Here is a 21,710-nt window from a genome sequence, read left to right on the forward strand (position 1 = left end):
ACTGAGACTATGCTTTGTTGAACTGACGCGATATTGACACTCTGCCAAACTTGATCTATGTTCACTCCGTGTTATGTTCTGATGTTTGTGATTCTCGCTTTAATGAAATCTTATCAAAGTTGCCATATCGTGACTATGCTATTATGTTTCTTGATGTTGAGATTAACACATTTTCTGCTAGATTGTAACTAATAGGGAATAAAATTCATAAAATTCTATTAAACTGGTGTGGTTATTCATGGCGGAAAGGTCATGGTAGCATTTTGAATTGATTAATGACTTTGAATAAAGTAAAATGCATTGTCGTGATAAATATTGATGACATTATCGATGTATTTATTGATTAGCTATCTCGTCCTACGGTGTCGCTCAACTGGGTCAAAAGATTCATTGGCCTAAAACGAGTTCTGATGTGTAATAAAATATCATAAAGGGGCGCGTTGGCAGCGGTGTAAAGTGAACTGAGCCACCAAGATATTATTCCAAACTGAGTTTGCTTTTCCAACCAAGATGGCCTCTGTTTTGTTCCCAAGTGTGCTCTCATCCGGTAAAATGCTGCTCGTGACTTCATATTTATGGCTGAGTACCTCATTAATTCAGGAATTGTCGGTGAGACAGTACAGTGTTGTAAAATTAACCCAAGAAAGTTAAGTTTCACAATTCACTGACTTTTTTCTTTGAAATGTCCTGGATTAAAAACGACTCTACAACGAATTTAAAATATGTAGCATGGTATACCCGTATATGTTGTTAAGGAAGAGTCGTTCGTTTTTTCTGCGGGTCTGCTGCCTTCGGTAATAGACATTATTTTTCACCATATTGCAAGATGGCCGTCGCGTTGCTCTGTGCTACGAGGAAAACTGCGCGGCCTTAGTCCTTCTTCTATTAAGTGCCGCGACGGAGTGAAGATCCGCGGCAGCATTGAGTTGTAACCGCATTGACTTCGTGTTGTGTTTTTGTCCGCTCTTCGGTAACGGTAAGGTCTGATGCTCTCATCGCAGTATTCCGTTTTAACGAGTTTACTTAGATTAGTGAGGAAGTGTTTTATTTTTCAGTAATGACACGGATGGGTGTTGTCTCTCCTGCGCTCTTTTATCATGAGGCAGGAAAAAATCGATTGTCTCTAGCGTTTCTTTGTTTTTCTTGCAGTACCGTTAATGTGTTATGAACGATCGTCACCCTTCCGTCTGATGCTGCCAAAATAAGCACACGATTCCGCCAAATAACCCTTGTTAGGATCCAAGAAAAAACATAAACTGATACATGTCTGGTTTTGTAGGCCGGTGCAATGGTCTTCTTTAATATACATTTTTTATTATTGAAAGCATATGCTGTAACAACCAAACAGAACGCCACCTAATTGTGGCCATCATATGCTTGTAATAATTTTTTTTTAAAAGAAAGTTCCGCTGAGGTGGCTGTTTTATATGTGTATGTTATTTTAAGAGACCATTTGAGCAGCTTTTCAGACGTATCGTGCAGTTTACCTTATTATTTTTTTATGAAGGAGACAAGAAGAAGACATAGCTAATACGCACTTAAATTGCAGGTAGAGTCACAATTTCACTTAAAGCTCTTATAAAAACAACTTAAACAAGCGTTTGCAATGCAGTGAGTCTCACTTGGGGGAGTTAGAGCTACTGGCGTTGTAAATCAGTGTCTTTTACGTATGTGTTTTGGTTTGGAGTGTGGCGGATGTACGTGATGTGGAATGGAACTATGTGGGTTGTATTGAAATTGTTAGTTGTGGGGTGGAATTGTGTAGTGTGTACTGAATTTGTGTAGTGAAATTATGTGGCATGGTGAATAGATAGGGGTAAGAACTGCACAGAATAGAAAGGGATACGTAGTTTGCGCAAGAAGTGGTGAATGAACTTGAGACAGAGGAGCAGAAAGAGTGTGTGAGAAAGAAGGGAAGAGCAGGCCACAAACGCATAAAGAGTGGGAGGACCTGAGTACGCAGAAAAGACTAAGAAGAGGAGGCTAGTGTAGATTTGAGAGATGGAAGCCTTGAAAAGGCACAAGAAAGATACTCTGCTTAGTATATATGAGGAGGCAGCATAGAGAGGAGATAGGGAGTAATGAGTGGGGGCAGTGGGATTGCGAGATGAGGGGGTAGTGGGTGTGTGGAAGAGAGTTGACGGGGTTGGTGGAAGTGCAAGGGAGAGATGTGTTGACTTGAAATTGTTTGTTGTGGAATGCTGTGGCATGGAATTGCGTGTGTGAAGTTTTCTAATGGAAATATGAGGTATGTCAGTGACGTACCTTTGAATGTTGTTTCCTAGAATGACTACGCAACCGTGCTCAAAATGGCAACTATGTGTTTGCTACTTAATATTATACTTTCACTTATAACCAAATTCCTTCATTGATTAGCAAAGGACTTTATAGGGAAAAGCTTTGCTCGATTTTTGAATGCAAATCCACTTTTTGATAACCACTTCAAATGTATTCCTCTAAAGAAGATCGGACAAGAGACCTACGTTCAGGTCCGTGGGTTCGGGTGAGCTTGAATGTGGATCAAGTGAAAATAAAGGGGATTAAATAACGAGGATTTCAGCTCTAGTGATCCCATGGTTAAAATCTAGCCTGGCTGGTTTAAAAGAAGTTGAGAGGAACTACTTTTCATCCTCAGAAGCATATATCTACTAGCAATGTCCTTGAATAATACCAAATAATGCAACCTCCACATTGATCAGGAATACGCTTTTTGAAAACGGTTATTTAAAAGCACCAAGTTAGACTAATGTGGTAGTTTTAAAATCAAAGAGAAAACATTAAACTAAACTTGCAAACACATTAAGATTTCACCTCTTATGAAAGATATGGCAGAGACAATTTATATTTTTTGAAGCAGGTAAGTAGCAAACAACACAGTTGAATCTTACAATAAAATCCAAATACTATTTGAAAAAGTACTTTGCTAGGGTTGTGGGACTGTTGATTTTACCAGGAACAATTCAAAGCAATAATTTATTCACTAGTCAGAACATTTTAAGTGAGAACATTTTATACGCCATTTTACCACTGTTTCTGTAGTGAATAAGAAAGTACTATAACTTTGCAGGAATTAGAAGTAGATTGCCCGCTTTAGATATTTGTTTTCATGATTCAGTTCTAACAAGTCCTGCTAATCCTTATTTGTACAGCTTTTCATACTAGATTCTGCGAATGCAAGCGCTCTCCTTACTCCAAACACCAATCCGGGGCATTCTGGCGCTCTTGTAGCCCTTTGCCTTCAGTCTACCGTTGGAGAGCTGGGGAAGATGTTGGGAAGTGGAAGGGGTGAGGGCGCTGTGGTGAGAGTACCAGAGGACTCCATGTCATAGAGCAGCAGTGCTCTGGCTGTGGGTCGCCTTTTCTTTTACAGTTCATCGTTTTTGGGATAGAGCAACTGGAATGGTCTAGGACTACACTTACCAGAATGCTTTAGGTTGGTAATGAAACGCTTGATACTAGCAGCCTTTGAGACGTTCTTACCACAGCTCTCGGTTATTAATTTGCAGTAGAATTAATGGAATAACCGTGCACAATAAGAGGAACGACACAATGTTTTTAAAAAAATGAAGCAACAGACCCAACTAAGGAGAGTCAATGTCTCTACATATGGGAAAGGAATGAAACAATATTGCTAGTTTTGTCACCACTGACATTTCCCCCTTACTATCAGAAGTCCACTGTTATAGCTCTGCATTTATATCCTTGCACTCACTTTAATAGCTTACAAACGTTGTGCAATCACCTTGAATCGTTCATAAAACCTACAAACTGACATTTTTTCCCCAACTCATTTGGCAACTGCCCACGCCAAGGAGGTCTGCCATGGGTGGGGTGTGCCACCCTGCGGCAGACGCAGTCTCGGCACACAGACCTGTCAAGAGATTATCATAAGGCTAAACACAAATGCTGGTAGATGTAAGTGGCTTAAACGATGCTCTGCTAAAGTCTGCTGACGCAACTGCGTCACTTGATGCCCGCAATGATTTCAGCGCAGGGCCCAGGATGTTTACTGTGCCCCAGTCTGTAGGAATAAAGTCTGACTAATGAGTGCCATTTATACCACCACTGGGGAGGAGTGATTATGGGTCTGATTCAGCATGAGAAATGACAATACCTGACAAAGACCGCATCAGACAGGCTGTTTGTTTGTCCCCTGAGCCGAGAAACTGTGGGGGAAAAGTAGCAGAACGTCACCCATAAATGAAGGGCCAAACACAAAGATGGGTTCTGTGCAGAGAGCCATGGCTCGAGCACTGCAAGAACACGTCAAAGGAAGTGAAGCTCAGAGTGCTTGTTTATCCCTTGATTGCATGCTGATAGCAAAACCAATAATACTGAGCAAATGAGGGACAAACTCAGAAATTCGGAGCAAGGCAGCAAGATTGGCTCACTGTCTCATAGTCACAAACCAAGGATGTTTACAAACACAAGTATAACAAGGGAAGAAAACGCTGAGGGAGCAGCTGGATGGGGAAGAAATAGTACCTCAATCACATCCGGAGCAGCAGACGAGCACTAATTAAGTTAAATCTATCAGTGCTTGGTCTCTGCTCCACGGACGGGACTGGAAATGAGGCCAGGCCTGAAGTGGACGAATTACGAGGCATTAAAAAGAGTGCCATGCAAGCCAACAAATGGTGAGCGACAGACGGGCTCAAGCCCTTTCCTGACTACAACATTATCTTGCACGCAGTATGCATGTGCTGGAGCATGCTATTGTAGGCTGGACCCTAAAAAGGACAGGAAACTAATCAACGGCTAATGGGTCAAAGTGAAGGGAGCAGATGTGCAAAGTGAGCTGACACATTGCCCTTTCCTGTAGTAGGTTGAAGAAAAACGTGAATGACAGTTCAATTGACCAATGGAGGGAACATGATGACCAAAAGGTCCTCTATGTATGCATGTTTTGATACTGGCGAGGCAGCTGCATCTTTGTGAGCACTATGAACCTATAGATGTACCCACGTGAAGTAGGCTGGAGATGTGTGCCATTCCCATGCATCTGGCCCTGGGCGTCATGGGTGTTTATTTCTCTACAGACAGCTTTGCTAAAGAAAAATGATGTATCATGTTTATTTAGTATTTCTTTTTGGTGGCCATTGCTGACCACAACATTGAGAGGATGCACAATAACAGTGCAGTTTACCACGTTGTCAGGCTTCTTTAGATAAGAATGATAAGCCAGACAGAAGCTTAAATAGTACATTCGTAACCACGTTTAGTTTGTATATATTGCTACCTGTTGCTGAAAAGTGATCTAACAGTACACACTTGGAATATAAACTGAAAGGGTCCATTTACCTGAGCTACAAGTAGGGCCAGGCTGTGATTAGGGATGACAGATTACTTAGAAACTTCATATACCTTGGAATTAATATTAGAACTTTGGGGCCTGGAAGAGTATGTATCCTTTTTCTGTAACTTTCTTTAGGAGGATAGGCAAATAAGTCAGTTTGGCAGATGTGTGCATTATTATGAGTCAACAGCTATGTGTGATGCTTAAAGCAAAAGTTCACTTTACTATGTAATTGTAATCGTATTTATATAGCGCTTACTACCCCTGACGAGGCGTCGAAGCGCTTTTCGATGAGTAGCACGCTACTCCGGTACCCAACAAGAATTAGTGATGGATTAGTATAATTTAATAAGGAGTACAGTTTTAGTATTATTATGAGTTAATTTGAGTTGCAGATATGAGAGTTTGTTAGTTAGATTGACTGGAGTAATGGAGGGGTGGAGGAGGAAAGAAATCCAGAAGTGTTAATTGGGAGTTTATCCTTCATTTACTCAATCCAAAGGCTTGAGATGAATAATAGGGGAGCGGAGGGGAAAGAGGATGTGGATGGGTTAGGGAGAGCATAGAAGTAGGGTGAGACGAATGCAGGAGAATTTAGTAGGGTTGTGTGGGAGGTCACAGAGGTAGAGTGAGGTTTGGTGAGTTAGATGTGGAGGTGGAGGGGAAGAGATTAGGCAGAGATATTTAGGAGATGAAAGTGGTCGAAGGGATTTGGGATGAGTCTGAGTGAGAATGGAGGATAGTTTCATAGAGACATGACATAAGAGTGATGGGTAGATAAGTGTGATAAAAAGAGAGCAGAAATTCATAGATATCAGGAGCCATGCAATGATCCACAAACATGCCAGGCACAGAAACAACATATACACATGTGTGTGTGTGTATATATATATATATATATATATATATATATATATATATACACACACACACACATGAATAAAACACACATATGCACATACAATACATAATTAGAATCATGGGTAAAAAATACTTAGTCAGACAGGTTTAAAAGAGTGTGTGTGTATTTTATTGTTATTGGTTTAGTTTCTGTAAAATGAGCATCGTGGCCTACCCAATCGGAGTATTTTCTACGAGTATGTCAGTAAGCGTTACCTAGCATGTTTTATACGCCCCGTTTATATTGTACAGTAAGAGTACTTGATGGGCCACGGGGTAAAAAACGTCTCCAGCAAACCTTGTGTGGGTTTGTGTTGTAGTGCTTCATACCCTTATTGAGGCAGTAAAGTGCATTTGCAGACAGGTGGTATGTTACTACGCAGAAGTGCTACGGGTGGGAGTGTGTGTGTACCTTTGCTCTATAAAGGTAGTATTTTTATGGTGTCTGAGAGGATGAGAGTTTTGACCATAGCATGTTTTGTCACTGTACTTATATGGCAATTTGAAACAAAAACAAGTATGCTTGATCGCTAGATTTTAGCATATGCATGGATAGAAAGTGTATGAATGAGCTGAGGCCTACCTTGGAAGTCTTTTGATAGTTTTGGTAAATGCGACCATTCAAACCGTGTTGTAACAAGTATGTAGTTCGTGAGTTTAGGAAATTTTTTAGTTTTCGATGGACATGCATGCAGATACCTACTAGTTTTGGATTGGTCATTGTTATACAGGCCTAAACCACATTGACTATTGACATAAGACATAATTGAAAGTCATCTCGGGAGTTATGGAGGAGCAACCCATAAAATAGACATAAAATTAGTGTTGTTTTGTGTTTTGAAAAGTCCATCCAGAAGTTGCAGAGAAGGAACACAATGGACTTAAACTTGGAAATGTCTGACGTGTCCTCTCCATAACGAGTGCTAGAGGAGCAACCCAAGGAATCAATAAATGCTATACATACAAAGAGTGGATTGCACAGAATCCAGTGGCGTAAACCTAGAACCGCATGATGGCCTAATCGGGATGCTATTCATAATGAATAGCATAATCAGTAGATATGAGTGGCATCAAGTACAGAAGGTGTCAGTCAGGGACTCTCTGGAAGGAATGCCTTTTATATTATAGAGGGTTGGGGCATGGTTTAAAGAAAGGTGAAGAGGTTAAGGCAGTGGTTCGCAAAGAGTTTGACCCACGGCTTCCTTGACCAATGGGGTGGTGGCCGCAGATCCCCATTACATCACTTTTGTTTGGTAACTTATGTTAACGGCTACTGGTTCTTTTTGCAAGAACCTTAAAGGTCCTGTGCCTAACTCAAGAAGGCCCTCTAATGACAAATTGCATTGGGCACCAGACATGGGCAAAGCCAACAGATCTGGCTTTAAGTTGCTAATGGAGTGGCTCTTTAGCTGTTGTCCGAGGACCCCTCGGGGTCCATGAGGCCTACTCAGGGTGTCAGCGACTGCTATACAAAATTACATAACATTAAAATTAACAAAGGCAAATCAAATACAAGGCAAAATTAAAAACGTAAAACTTTTTTCTTTATTTGCTTTTGAATTAAATTACGTATTTCAATATGTGAGCATCTGTTTGGAGTATGCTTGGTTTAATATTTTTAGGAGTATAGTTGTATTTTTTTTTTTTTTTTTTTTTGAGGTTCAAATCCTAGATATTGTTTAGACCGGGGGTCCCCAGCTTCAATAATGATTTCGTGGGGGTCCACACTTGTCTAAAGGTTAAGAATCGCTGTCCTAAGACATACAAGCATAGCATGTACAGTGTGCAAACAAATAATGGTATAAATGTTGTGTGCCTTTGTTGGCATATTATAGCCAGACCTATTGACTTTTCTAATGCTTGTTTGCTTCTGGTGTCATTTTTTGCTTGCCTCTGTCCCCTGTATCCCCATTTTTGTGCTCTTTAGGGGAACGGAAAAAAGAGGTAATACCTGCATTGCCTGAACCAGTGACACCTTCTATGTACCACCTGGATCAATTTTGGAAGATTTTGTACTAATTGCACGAGAAGAAAGCAAACTTATCTCCCCCTTTATAAGAGCCTGTGAGTTAGTTATTTCAAAACTTAAGAGTTAAGTGCATAATTGAGATATGTTATGAACCTTATGACGTGACTTAATGAAAGTACATTGACATGTTTTGTTTGCTGCTGTATGTTCTGTTCGGCATACAAATTAATAGTCATTTATTTCTGTGATGTTTGTTTTATTTGGCTTTGATGGACAGCTGTAAAGAATGAAACTGCAGCAACCAGCTTATTTTTTTATTTAAAAAGTATTTGTCATAAAGTTGCAGTTTTGCTTAAACAAGTCAGCATCGATAGTAGAGCACAGCCACAAGTAAAACTTCCTTCAGTACGCTGAAGGTCTCACAATGATGATGATCCTATTGTAAACAGGTTGTAATTGACCTAACTGGAATACGAAGTGCCGGAGGCACGATAACAGAGGCTTCTTATCAATGTCTTCCCTGCCCCTGTAATCAGGCGTTGTCAGCTGAGATGTACATCACCAGTGGACTACATCAGGTTTCACAATGTTGTCTTGTTTCTACAGCAAGCACTATAGTATATAATACAAATCGTGCTCAACTGCCACAATTAAAACTACAGATGTTTTATGTTAAAAACGATTCACAGTATCTTCAAACACAAAAAAACTGAATGTTTTTTTTGTGGCGTTATAAATACGGGTGGGCTTTCTACTTTGTTTGCATTGGCACAACAGTTTTCTGAGAGCCCCCAGGACAAGTACTGGCTTTTCACGAATTAGGGTTTAAACGTCATGAAGATGCAGAAAGTGCACCAACTAGTGGGTGCCAGACTCAGCAGGCACCCAGCCCGCACTCCAAAGGCCAGTGTAATTCATGATGGACTCGGCTCAGAATTGCGACCCAGAAAAGACGGTCTGCCCCAGGAAGAGGCTAAATGGTCATGTTAGGCACGTGACTACAGTGGGCAGGCCTTCTAGGTATGTGAGAATGGGTTCCAAATGCCGCAGGGCAGGACTCACTCTGCCATGGTTACACATCGTCCAAAGACATCATGCAGTGAGAGCTGCAAAATTTCAGTCACATAAAATTTACAAGGGGCAGCAATTGTGACTTAAATGTGTTAGTATTTCTCATTATTCAGCTTCCCATAGTCTAGTGTTCTGTCAAGTATCAGTCCTAGATTTTTCAACCTTTACTCGTTGCAGTCTGGAGCCCAGTTTGGTGAGTTATTCAGAAGAAATATTAATGGTGGTGCCCAGAAATAAGGTTTTGGACATGTCCTAATTTTAGCAAACCACTTGCCATGAGATGTGGAACTAGAAGGGAGTCCGTTGAAGATTTAATGCTTTCTTCTGAATCAGGAAAAAACATTTTTGTGTCATCTGCATAGATTTTGAAACCTTATAGGTAGTGGCTGTGAGGATAAGGGCTTTTCAGATCATTGACACACAACTTTATCGCTGCGCTTTTCACAGCAGAACCAGACTCAAGTTGTTATCAGTAGCAAGCAAGCCTGACTGTGGACAGGAAATTCTCAGAGATTTAAGATTGCTGAAGAACAGGCTATCGTACTCTTCCTCTCTCCATTCTTAACATAGAGGCGCCTATGTAAGAAATCGAATTTGATTTGACAGTGAAGATATTGGTCTGGCATTTCACAGGGTTTAACATGTAACTCTGCCAAAACATATGTGAACCTATTAATAAGCTGAACATTTTTGTCAAAACATTCAGCAATTTCATATGCCAATAGTTGTGTGCTTTACAGACATCGTGTGTCTATTATCCGTACATCAGTGCGCCACACCGAGGCTCCATATTTGAGGTAATTCAAAAATCAGCCACAAGAGAACGTTAATCTCGGAGTGTCCCTGATAAAATTTCTAGGTCAAAGTAAGCCCCTCTCTGTATCGGTGCACAGAATAATGCTTACATTAGCTCGTTTCAAATTGCAATAGTATGCAGCCTTCTAGCAACAAAATTAACCAGGGGTTTCTGGATGATTGGATGCAAACAGCAGCTGAATGAGGTAATGGTTGGTCTGGAGTCCCCTCATATTCACTAGATTATCATCTACAAGTTACATTTTGTTTTGTTTTTAATTTCCCCAACATGTAGGATTCCTCCTAAAGAAAGACTGTGTGTTTTTTAACTTCTCACAGTCAAAGTGTCATCATTATTTTGTGCATCTTTAGGTCTGGCTTTAGCCAAGACATTTTGATTTGACCAAAATTATATGTATTCAATACTTGTTTTCAGCAAGCCCTTCTTATCCATTGATCTATTACCAGTGGTCTCTTATTGGCATTCTGGCCATTCACAAGGAGCAAACACAATGTCATTCCTTTTAAGTGCAATGGACTACTACAGCAGAGTGTGATTGATTGATTTATTTTGAGACCAAAATATTTTTGTGTTTAGCCATTTTGTATTTTTTTTTTTTTTAGATTGAGTACATAGCAGCTTTTCCAACAATAAAGTTTTACAAAACAAGCATTGACATCCAAAAGGCTGGCAGGCAACACCAGATCTGTTGACTCTTTTTGGGGCTTGTTTTGAGTCTGCATCAGAGAGTAGTTTCGTTATCGGATCTTGGGTACTGATCAAACTGTTTATAAACACTGTTTGATGCTTTACCACCACGTAATGTTTCTGCATGCAACAAACAGAATATAATTCCCTGAAGTTTGGTTACCGTTTAGGTCTAGCTTTCTCTTAATTTGACCTTGTTTCAGCTCTACCTAGCTCTGATAGGACGTCAAACGAAGGAATGAAGCTGTACAACAAACAGACCGTGGTCTGAATTGCAGACACTTTTATGCAGTAGGGACATGTGAGTCCTGCCAAAATGGGAGCCATTAAGGTCAACCGTGTGACCATGAAAGACAAATGTGTAGCTCACTGCGTTTGCTGTTTTCCAGCTAAATAACTTACCAGCTTTTTGAACTAGTACACAGTTTGCTCCAAGGAAGTATGTCTATGCTGAAATGTAAATCTGTTTATGTGACTAGAGCAGTGCTTTAAATGGGCAGGTACTGAGTACCGGCACTTGTTTATTTTGAGAGCGAGAGAACCGGCACATCTAAAGAAAAAATTAATACTTTTAATTGGAGAGTACCGGGACTTTTCGGAAACAAGCAGGTACTCCGGCACAGAGTACCTGCACTTTAATTTTTCCATTTCAAGCACTGGACTAGAGTATTGAAGAAGACTGCACAAGAGCCGTTTTGTAACTATGGGTCGTGTTTGCTGGTTGCATGAATCTGGTGACTGCAAATCAGACATCTAGCGATAGTGTACCATCTGTCTATTGAATTTTCATTGGACAGATTGAGGCTGAAGAACTTTCTCATCTCATGCAGATGCAAGGGAGGAACACTACCGGGTATGTCAGAACTGTGTTCCTGCTTGTGCCTAAGAATATGAACACTATCACCAATGCCCATGAAACACATCCTCTCAAAATTTCAAATAACCATGCTTTGGGAATGTTTGCTTCAAGGTAGTGGACGGGATCTTCTGGACTATTGTCTACTCCCTTCAGCTGGCTACCTCCAGGACAGACATCTAAATGGCCTCCCTGTAGCGCTCTCACTTTAAAAATGATTTCATGATTATAAGTATCCGTGTACAGCCTCTACTTGAACTTTTCGGTGGCAGGGTAATATTTTATTTGGGGGTAAAATAAACCATCAGGAATGTTAATTGCCTTTTTTTATGTTGGCAGGTTTCTTGTCGTGGTTGCTATTGTTGCCGGAAAATGACTGAAGCAGTCTTGATTGACCTGCTCAGCACAGAACTGAATGGGAAAAATAATTGCATCGAGGCACTTTTACACAGAGCCATGGCTATTGTTGGGGAACAGTGCCCAGTGGAGGATCCTGCTGTTTACATCATGTACTGCCAGACATTTGGCTGTGACACTAATGATGCCAGAGACCTTTTCTTGCACGCCATTCGCAGCTTCCAGGGACTGAGCAGAAGAATTGAACTGGTCAGCAATTCAAGTGTTTCAGCCACACTGTACACAATTAAACAGAAACTTGATGAGAGAAACTCAAGTGTTATAAAAATCATACTACCATTGCATAGAAAAGCTGTGATGCAGGTGTACATTAATTGTCTGTTTACTGACGTCTACCAAGTTGGATATGAGATCTTGCGTTTGGACAGTGGGGATGCACATGGTGATTCAGACGTTCTCACTTGCCAGCAACTGGATCTCATCAACAGTGACATTCGTATGTACATGGGGAGTTTGCAGTCAAATGGCGAGTTTACGATTCTGAAATCCTCCTTAATCTCAGGTAAGTCAGGTAGTGATGTGCATTCATTCGCCTTGTAGCAGTATTCTACCGCACGCATCTTTGCTCTGTTGGACAAACCTAATTCTGGCTGGAGGATAGGGTCATTTGGAAGCCCCATGGCAATAGTGTGCAGTTATTCCAAGTGGGTAGTTCACACTTGCCATGAATCTCAAACACAGTCTGTGTCTTTACAGAGGTAGTTGACAAGCAGGAGATTGTGAAAGCTATCACACGGTCACACAGGTGTCTTTAGAAGAGCATCACATAAACATTGTAGAAGTGGATACACAAAAGAGTTTCTCGCCATATGTTAGAAAGACGGGGATATGGGGAAAGAAAGGGCATGCTTTGCGTATCTCTGCATGTATGGAATACTTCTGTAGCGCAAACAGACAAAAAGGAATGAAACACTGTACATGGTGCATTCATGCTTGCCCTTTTTTTACCTGATTGTTATGCCTGAAATGTAGTTTTCCTACTGGAATGGAAGTGAAAACGCCTGGGAGGAAATTTTAATGGTTCGAAAGGATGCCTCTTCTTATGAACAAGAAAGGGCAAGAGGCTCTGGGATCTGAATGCGAGCATTGGGTTCACATGCATGAGTTAGGACTTGATGGATTGCGAGTTGTGCGTGATCAGTCTGGTGCTGTCAGGGCAGCAACCTGTTGATGGGTCTGCCTCTCTCACCTCACATGTATAGTGTCAGTCTGGCAAGGGTTTGAGCTGTGACCTTCTAAGGCTTGCACACCGTGAGATTGTGAGCCCTTGTGAGTGCTCGATAGAATAAGATTGGCTTGGGGCACGAATTTCTGCTCTAAATTTGGCTTCTTTCAACCCCTTGGCATCAGTGAAATCTGGGCCTTTAGGAGACTCCGGTCAAGTTGCCAATTTTGATTGCTCACTCAGATAGTCTTTTGGTCAAACATACAGCTCTGTGTACTCTCTCTCCCTTTAAAATGTTCTGTAGCCTCTGCAGGTCAACCACTTTGACTGCTGCTCCATCATCTCACTCATTTGGCAGAATCTCCCTTATTTGGCAGTATCCAGCCTCTGCACATGTTGACGTGAAATAATAAACTTTTTGTGACTACACTCCTGTTCTGTGAACACACTCGGTGATCCGCTGAACCTCTGGCTAGGAGAGCACGTGAGATGCCTATAATCTTGCAAAAATCTCAAAGGCCTACTGCCAGACACTAATAAATACTACAGCATAGGTGGCAACAAATTTCCAGCAAAATATATTAGACAATTTTGTGTTCTTACCAGTGGCACTCCTGACACAGCACCTTCCCCCCCCCCCCCCCCCCCCCCCCCCCAACCTCAGACTTATAATTTGCCTTTCTCAAATTCACCGATCTCTGATATGGTCATGCTCACAACATAACACAAAGCCAGTGTTTAACACTACAACCTCAGCAGCATTCTGTTGTAGACACCATTTGTTTTAGAACCAATCAGATAAAGTTAGTGTAAACACACACCACACACACATTGCATCATACCTATCCACTTAGCTAGCAATGCCATCTAGAAGGCATTTTGCGTTGAGCAGGCAATGGACAATCAGCGGCTCATTTTGACTACAAATTAAAAACGTATTTTGGCACATCAATTGCTATACAACACTACAAAGATCTTTAGGAGGCTCAAACCTGTTTTACCTTCACCAACCAACACAAAGCTTACTTCATATTATCGCATTACAACTCTCAATCACAGAAAACCAATCAACTATGTGCAGCCAATGGATCGAATTCCCAGACCCAAATGAAAAGGCTGCCCATATAAAGAAAGTGATTTGGTGCTGTCCTAATGTTAAATGGCACTATACAATAGCCAGCAACATGACGAGCATTTAAAGCAGGAGTGGCCTGTATCTGGAACTGTGTGTGGGGATTGTACTCCCAAAGAATCTAGATGTGAGCATCAACATTTATTGGCCACAGTCTCCTCAGCTCCTTGTCAGTAACTTACCATCCCGGGAATCTTGCAATACAGCCCACAGTGATTGCATTCTGCTAGAAATAAATGCAGAATCCAAACAGCACGATAACATCAACACACTGTGCCAGTGTCAGATGGAAAACCAGAGATTTACTCGAGTTTTGCAAACTGTGTTGATAATTTCATCTGTTAGAAAAATAACTAAATTGGACTTCTTTTAGAGGAACCAGCCTGCTGATATGAAACGGATGTTGTCTCAGAGAGCACAATAGATACATAATCAGAGTGCATCTCATTTATTTGAGGAAATGTAAATCACCCTTCAGAAAATACATTTGTTTGCCCTTCTCTCTGATAACAAGTACAAACTGTAAAGCAACAGCATCCCCAGTCATTATAATTAACCCCTTCGCTGCCAGGCCTTTTCCCCCTCCTGTGCCGAGCCTTTTTTTGGCTATTTGGAGCAGTTCGCGCTTAGGCCCTCATAACTTTTTGTTCACATAAGCTACCCATGCCAAATTTGCGTCCTTTTTTTCCAACATCCTAGGGATTCTAGAGGTACCCAGACTTTGTGGGTTCCCCAGAAGGAGGCCAAGAAATTAGCCAAAAAACAGTGAAAATTTCATTTTTTTTTAAAAATTTGGAAAAATGGGCTGCAGAAGAAGGCTTGTGGTTTTTTCCCTGAAAAGGGCATCAACAAAGGGTTTGCGGTGATAAAATCACCAGCTTCCCAGCTTTCAGGAACAGGCAGACTTGAATCAGAAAACCCAATTTTTCAACCCAATTTTGGCATTTTACTGGGACATACCCCATTTTTACGATTTTTTGTGCTTTCAGCCTCCTTCCAGTCAGTGACAGAAATGGGCATGAAACCAACGCTGGATCCCATAAACCGCAACATTTCTGAAAAGTAGACAAAATTCTGAATTCAGCAAGGGGTAATTTGTGTAGATCCTACAAGGGTTTCCTACAGAAAATAGCAACTGAAAAAGAAAAATATTGAAATTGAGGTGAAAAAAACATCAATTTTTCTCTAAGTTTTACTCTGTAACTTTTTCCTGCAATGTCAGATTTTCGAAAGCAATATACCGTTACGTCTGCTGGACTCTTCTGGTTGCGGGGATATATAGGGCTTGTAGGTTCATCAAGAACTCTAGGTACCCAGAGCCAATAAATGACCTGCACCCTGCAGTGGGTTTTCATTCTATGCCGGGTATACAGCAATTCATTTGCTGAAATATAAAGAGTAAAAAATAGCTATCAAGAAAACCTTTGTATTTCCAAAATAGGCACAAGATAAGGTGTTGAGAAGCAGTGGTTATTTGCACATCTCTGAATTCCGGGGTGCCCATACTAGCATGTGAATTACAGGGCATTTCTCAAATAGACGTCTTTTTTACACACTGTCTTACATTTGGAAGGGAAAAATGTAGAGAAAGACAAGGGGCAATAACACTTGTTTTGCTATTCTATGTTCCCCCAAGTCTCCCGATAAAAATGATACCTCACTTGTGTGGGTAGGCCTAGCGCCAGCGACAGGAAACGCACCAAAGCGCAACGTGGACACATCACAGAAAACAGACCTGTTTTTAGCAAAGTGCCTACCTGTAGATTTTGGCCTCTAGCTCAGCCGCCACCTAGGGAAACCTACCAAACCTGTGCATTTCTGAAAACTAGAGACCTAGGGGAATCCAAGATGGGGTGATTTGTGTGGCTCGGACCAGGTTCTGTTACCCAGAATCCTTTGCAAACCTCAAAATTTGGCTAAAAAAACACATGTTCCTCACATTTCTGTGGCAGAAAGTTCTGGAATCTGAGAGGAGCCACAAATGTCCTTCCACCCAGCGTTCCCCCACGTCTCCCGATAAAAATGATACCTCACTTGTGTGGGTAGGCCTAGCGCCCGCGACAGGAAACACCCCAAAGCGCAATGTGGACACATCACAGAAAACAGACCTGTTTTTAGCAAAGTGCCTACCTGTAGATTTTGGCCTCTAGCTCAGCCGCCACCTAGGGAAACCTACCAAACCTGTGCATTTCTGAAAACTAGAGACCTAGGGGAATCCAAGATGGGGTGATTTGTGTGGCTCGGACCAGGTTCTGTTACCCAGAATCCTTTGCAAAGCTCAAAAATTGGCTAAAAAAATACATGTTCCTCACATTTCTGTGGCAGAAAGTTCTGGAATCTGAGAGGAGCCACAAATTTCCTTCCACCCAGCGTTCCCCCACGTCTCCCGATAAAAATGATACCTCACTTGTGTGGGTAGGCCTAGCGCCCGCGACAGGAAACGCCCCAAAGCGCAGCGTGGACACATCACATTTTTTCATTGAAAACAGTGCCTACCTGTAGTTTTTGGCCTGTAGCTCAGCCAGCACCTAGGGAAACATACCAAACCTGTGCATTTCTGAAAACTAGAGACCTAGGGGAATCCAAGATGGGGTGACTTGAGGGGCTCTGACCAGGTTCTGTTACCCAGAATCCTTTCCAAACCTCAAATATTGGCTAAAAAAACGCATTTTTCACACATTTCGGTGACAGAAAGTTCTGGAATCTGAGTGGAGCCACAAATTTCCTTCCACCCAGCGTTCCCCCAAGTCTCCCGATAAAAATGATACCTCAGTTGTGTGGGTGGGCCAGGTGCCTCCAACAGAATAAGGCCCAAAACTTGTAGAGATACAGGGGATAGTACTGCGAGTTTATAAGGACATATTCTTTTATACATCTTTAGACTGACTCTGCTTTGGGGACCCACATACGTGAGGTGTCATTTTATTTGGGAGACTGAGGGGAACACTGGGGAGTAGGAATTTTGTGCTGGAGTGGTGATCGTACGAAGAAAAGTCAGGAAAATATGCTTTTTTTAAGCACATTTTGAGGTTTACAGAGGAGTCTGGGTAAGAAAATGTTGGGGGATCCACGCAAGCCACTCCTCCCTAGACTCCTTGGGGTGTCTAGTTTTAAAAAATGTCTGGGTTTGGTAGGTTTCCCTAGATGAAGGCCGCACACAGGACCAAAAACATAGGTGCCCTCCCCCCCCCCCCAAACACAGGTAGTTTTGTAATATATCGTTTTGATGTGCCCACATACGTCCGTGATGTGCCAAACACTAAAATTTTGAAAAGAAACACACTTAGGTTATGTGAAAAAGACCCCTCACCCACCAACCAAGTTGGTGGCATGCTTCATCATCGGGGTCCCACCTGAGGCACCTAGCGTGTCATAGGTGTGCTGCGACGCCTGATTACAGCGGAGCAGGTTTGGTCATTTTTACCACACATACTGGTTGGATTTGGCACGAGGGTAAGTGATGGTTCAGTGGATCAAATTTTACTAACAAGAGCTTTCACAAAAATGAAAAGCACTGTTAGTAACTGAAAGGCAAAAAACTGAACCAATGACTCACAGCTCGTGAGCTGTAAAGCCGCGACAAGGCACCAACCGCTTTACAGTCCATTCACACAACTTTCATACATGACACACACAAGGCCATTCACACCGCCAGCCACGGGCCCAGCACATTACAACACTCACATCGACAGACAGCGCCACTCAAGGGCCCATCACTTACATACGCCCACATGCCTGATACAACAATCACACCAGCTGATGGGAGTGTGTGGACTGGTGTTTGGCTTGCAGTGTGTTGCAGTAGCCAACATCAAGTCAATATGTACAGTCTCAGCCAAGCCCCACTCCACAGACAATGGCATCATATTTTTTTTTTTTTTAACAGAGGAACCCCTAACTAAGTAGAAAGAATTACAAAACAACAAACACAAAAGCTCTAACTAACAACATGACAGAAATGCTAACCATGAAACTAAACACATGAAAATGCAAAACAGACATGAGTTTACACTCATGGTTGTTCCCAGAAATTCTTCTGGGTGTGGTAATTCTTAAAACAAGCACCGACACACAGCCCAGGCTTTGAAGGACAATCTGGGCAGTACATTAGAGTCTCCCTCCGGATACCTCTTCGAAAACACACTCTACATTTCTTAGCTGGAAAGTCTTTTTTGGGTGTGGGAGGAATGTGCTCAGCAAAGTGGCGATCTTTCAATCTAGCCACATCCTCCACCACTGCTTCTCTAGGAACTCTGGCCTGTTCCACCACAATAAGGCTCTCTATCACTGACTCCTGAAATTTCACAAATGTCATCTTTGAGTCTGGAGACCTATCCCTAAACACAATAAAAGCATTGAAGGTTGCTAAGTGGAAGAGGTGAAGTGCTAACTTCTTATACCAAACATAAGACTTACGAATAGCAGTATAAGGTTCCAACCTCTGGTCAACTCTATCTACACCTCCCATGTGCTTATTATAATCTAAAATGCACACAGGTTTGCGCACTTCAGCAACCTGGCCCCAAACAGTCACAGGGGAAGTACTCTCATCATGGATGGTACTTAGCATGTAGACATCCCTCTTGTCTGAAAATTTCAAAGCTAGCAGCTCCTCGTTCCGCAAGGCACAGCACTGTCCCCTCTCAAGTTTTTTACAGACAAGCTCCCTTGGATAGCCTTTCCGGTTAGAACGGATTGTGCCACAAGCAACTGTGTCCACTCTAAACAATTCCTTGAACAACTGCACACCAGTGTAGAAGTTATCTACATACAAATGGTGACCTTTGTTGAACAGTCGTCTACCAAGATCCCACACTATTTTCTCAGTAACTCCAAAAGTGGGAGGACAACCAGGGGGGTCAATATTGGAATCCCTACCAGTGTACACACGGAAACTATACACATATCCTGTCCTACTTTCAGACAGCATATACAATTTAATTCCATATCGTGCCCTTTTGCTAGGAATGTACTGCCTAAAAACCAAACGACCCTTGAAGAGGACCAAAGACTCGTCCACACTTATCTCTTTGCCTGGAACATAGACCTCCGAAAACCGATCTACAAAATGATCAAGGACAGGCCTAATCTTAAAAAGACGGTTAGAATCTGGGTGATCTCGTGGCAAGGCTAATGCATTGTCAACAAAATGCAGCATCCTAAGAAGAAGCAAATACCGATTACGACTCATGGTAGCTGGAAATATAGCTGTTGCCATCAAGGGACTAGTAGACCAATAAGAAGCCAGTGACGGCTTCCTTATCAACCCCATCAAAAAAGTCAAACCCAAAAACTTTTTTAGCTCCTCCAAATTTGTGGGAATCCACTGGGCAGCTCTAGAGTGTGGCCTAAGTCTAGCAGCGTTGTCCCTCAAATGCTGCTCCGCATACAAATTAGTCTGCTCAACAATCTCTTCCAAAAACACATCATCCATGAATAACTCAAAGAAATTGATAGGCATAAAGTTCTCTGTATTGGCGTTACACCCCGGGAGACCAGTAAAGGCAGGCAACTCTGGCTGCTCCATGTTTGGGGCAACCCAGACATCAGGTCTTCTAACGGGAAACCTTTCAGCCCCAGGTTGCTGCACTATTGGCACATCAATGTCCTCCTCTAAAACAGAACCTTCATCTGCACTGAGTGTGGCTTCATCATCAGAAGATTCCCCTCCAACAGAAACATCACTGCCAGAATCTCTGACTTCCTCCTCTGCCTCAGATGCAGAGTCCGTCTCATAGTCATGATCAGACTGTGACTCAAAAAGCATACCAACCACCTGCTGAGCGGTCATCCTGCGGCTAGCCATGATCTCTCCTGCTAAAATTAACTGGACAAATTCACCACCAACAACCAGCACTGTGTAAGACAAGTAACAAAGTGTAGCTTTGTTAGTAAGAGTTACAAACTCAAAAACTATACCGCTCACTTGCCTGAAAAAGCTTGATTCACCAGCAACTACACAGCAATCACCAATGATATCCCACTAAAAAGAAAGAAAGAAAGGCAAATTAGAAATAAGACAAAACAAATATCATTGTGCACAAACCTAAGGACAATTTCACACACAATCCTGCATTTAGTACACCCCCTACAAACATGTCATTCATGCATGGCAACAATACTCCTTTGGAGTAAATTGTTTTTACTTACCTAAAACATGCAACTGTGCAAACTGCAGGTCAACCACCGCCAAAACCGCAAGGAGCCACAGCAAATAAAGCAAAAGCTTTGAACTAGAACAAAAAGGAGGAATTTTTTTTTTATCACAAATGCAAAGACTTCTTCAGTTGACAAACACCCCACCATCAAACATTTTAGAAATTGGTGCCTAAGTGGATTCTGTCATAGGGGCAGATGGGCCTACTAAAAAAATAGGCCTGTCTGCCCCAAGGAAGCCAGAAAATACCTTTAGTACTGTGTCCCCATGGAGAGCGACCCTTGCCAAAGGGGACAGCCCTCAAACAAAAAAAAACAAAAAAAACACACACAACACTATCCCTGGTGCCTAAGTGGCTTCTGCCCCCTTGGGGGCAGGTGGGCCTAAGAAAATAGGCCCATCTGCCCCCAGGGGGTGTAGAAATGGCCAACAGGTCAATGCCCCCCTTGGGGGGGCGCCCCGTGACCAAGGGGACGCCCCCCCCAAAAATAAACAAATAAAAAAAAATCCCTGGCGTTCTAGTGGTTTCTGCCCCCCTTGGGGGCAGATCAGCCTAAAAATAATAGGCTGATCTGTCTCCAAGGGGTGCAGAAATGGCCTGGGTACATGTGCCCCCAAAGTGGGGGGCGACCCTTGCCCAAGCCCCCCCCCCATCCACTAACACACACACACACACACACACACACACTATCCCTGGTGTCTACGTGGCTTCTGCCCCCCTTGGGGGCAGGTGGGTCTAGAAAAATAGGCCCATCTGCCCCCAGGGGGGGGCAGAAATGGCCAACAGGTCAATGCCCCCCTTGGGGGGGCGCCCCGTGCCCGAGGGGACGCCCCCCCACAAAAATAAACACATAAAAAAAAATCCCTGGCGTTCTAGTGGTTTCTGCCCCCCTTGGGGGCAGATCAGCCTAAAAATAATAGGCTGATCTGTCTCCAAGGGGTGCAGAAATGGCCTGGGTACATGTGCCCCCAAAGTGGGGGGCGACCCTTGCCCAAGCCCCCCCCCCCCCCATCCACTAACACACACACACACACACACTATCCCTGGTGTCTACGTGGCTTCTGCCCCCCTTGGGGGCAGGTGGGTCTAGAAAAATAGGCCCATCTGCCCCCAGGGGGGGCAGAAATGGCCAACAGGTCAATGCCCCCCTTGGGGGGGCGCCCCGTGCCCAAGGGGACACCCCCCCACAAAAATAAACACATAAAGAAAAATCCCTGGCGTTCTAGTGGTTTCTGCCCCCCT

At 42.6% G+C, this 21,710-nt stretch overlaps 1 protein-coding gene across 2 annotated transcripts in view; it reads left to right on the plus strand.

The window, feature by feature from the left end:
- Positions 1 to 892: 892 nt before the first annotated feature.
- Positions 893 to 21,710, plus strand: part of LOC138250476 (purine nucleoside phosphorylase LACC1-like) — a 72,057-nt gene continuing 51,239 nt past the window's right edge. Inside the window, exons 1-3 of one of the 2 annotated variants that reach the window (XM_069205398.1) lie at positions 897 to 976; positions 8,124 to 8,260; positions 11,936 to 12,515. In XM_069205398.1, the coding sequence (XP_069061499.1) occupies positions 11,969 to 12,515 (547 nt within the window). In that variant the 5' untranslated portion in view covers positions 897 to 976; positions 8,124 to 8,260; positions 11,936 to 11,968. Of the gene's footprint in view, positions 977 to 8,123; positions 8,261 to 11,935; positions 12,516 to 21,710 lie in introns of both variants that reach the window. The other variant, XM_069205397.1, reaches the window with a different exon arrangement.

Source organism: Pleurodeles waltl, chromosome 8 (genome assembly GCF_031143425.1).
Source record: "Pleurodeles waltl isolate 20211129_DDA chromosome 8, aPleWal1.hap1.20221129, whole genome shotgun sequence".
Taxonomy (NCBI): domain Eukaryota; kingdom Metazoa; phylum Chordata; class Amphibia; order Caudata; family Salamandridae; genus Pleurodeles; species Pleurodeles waltl.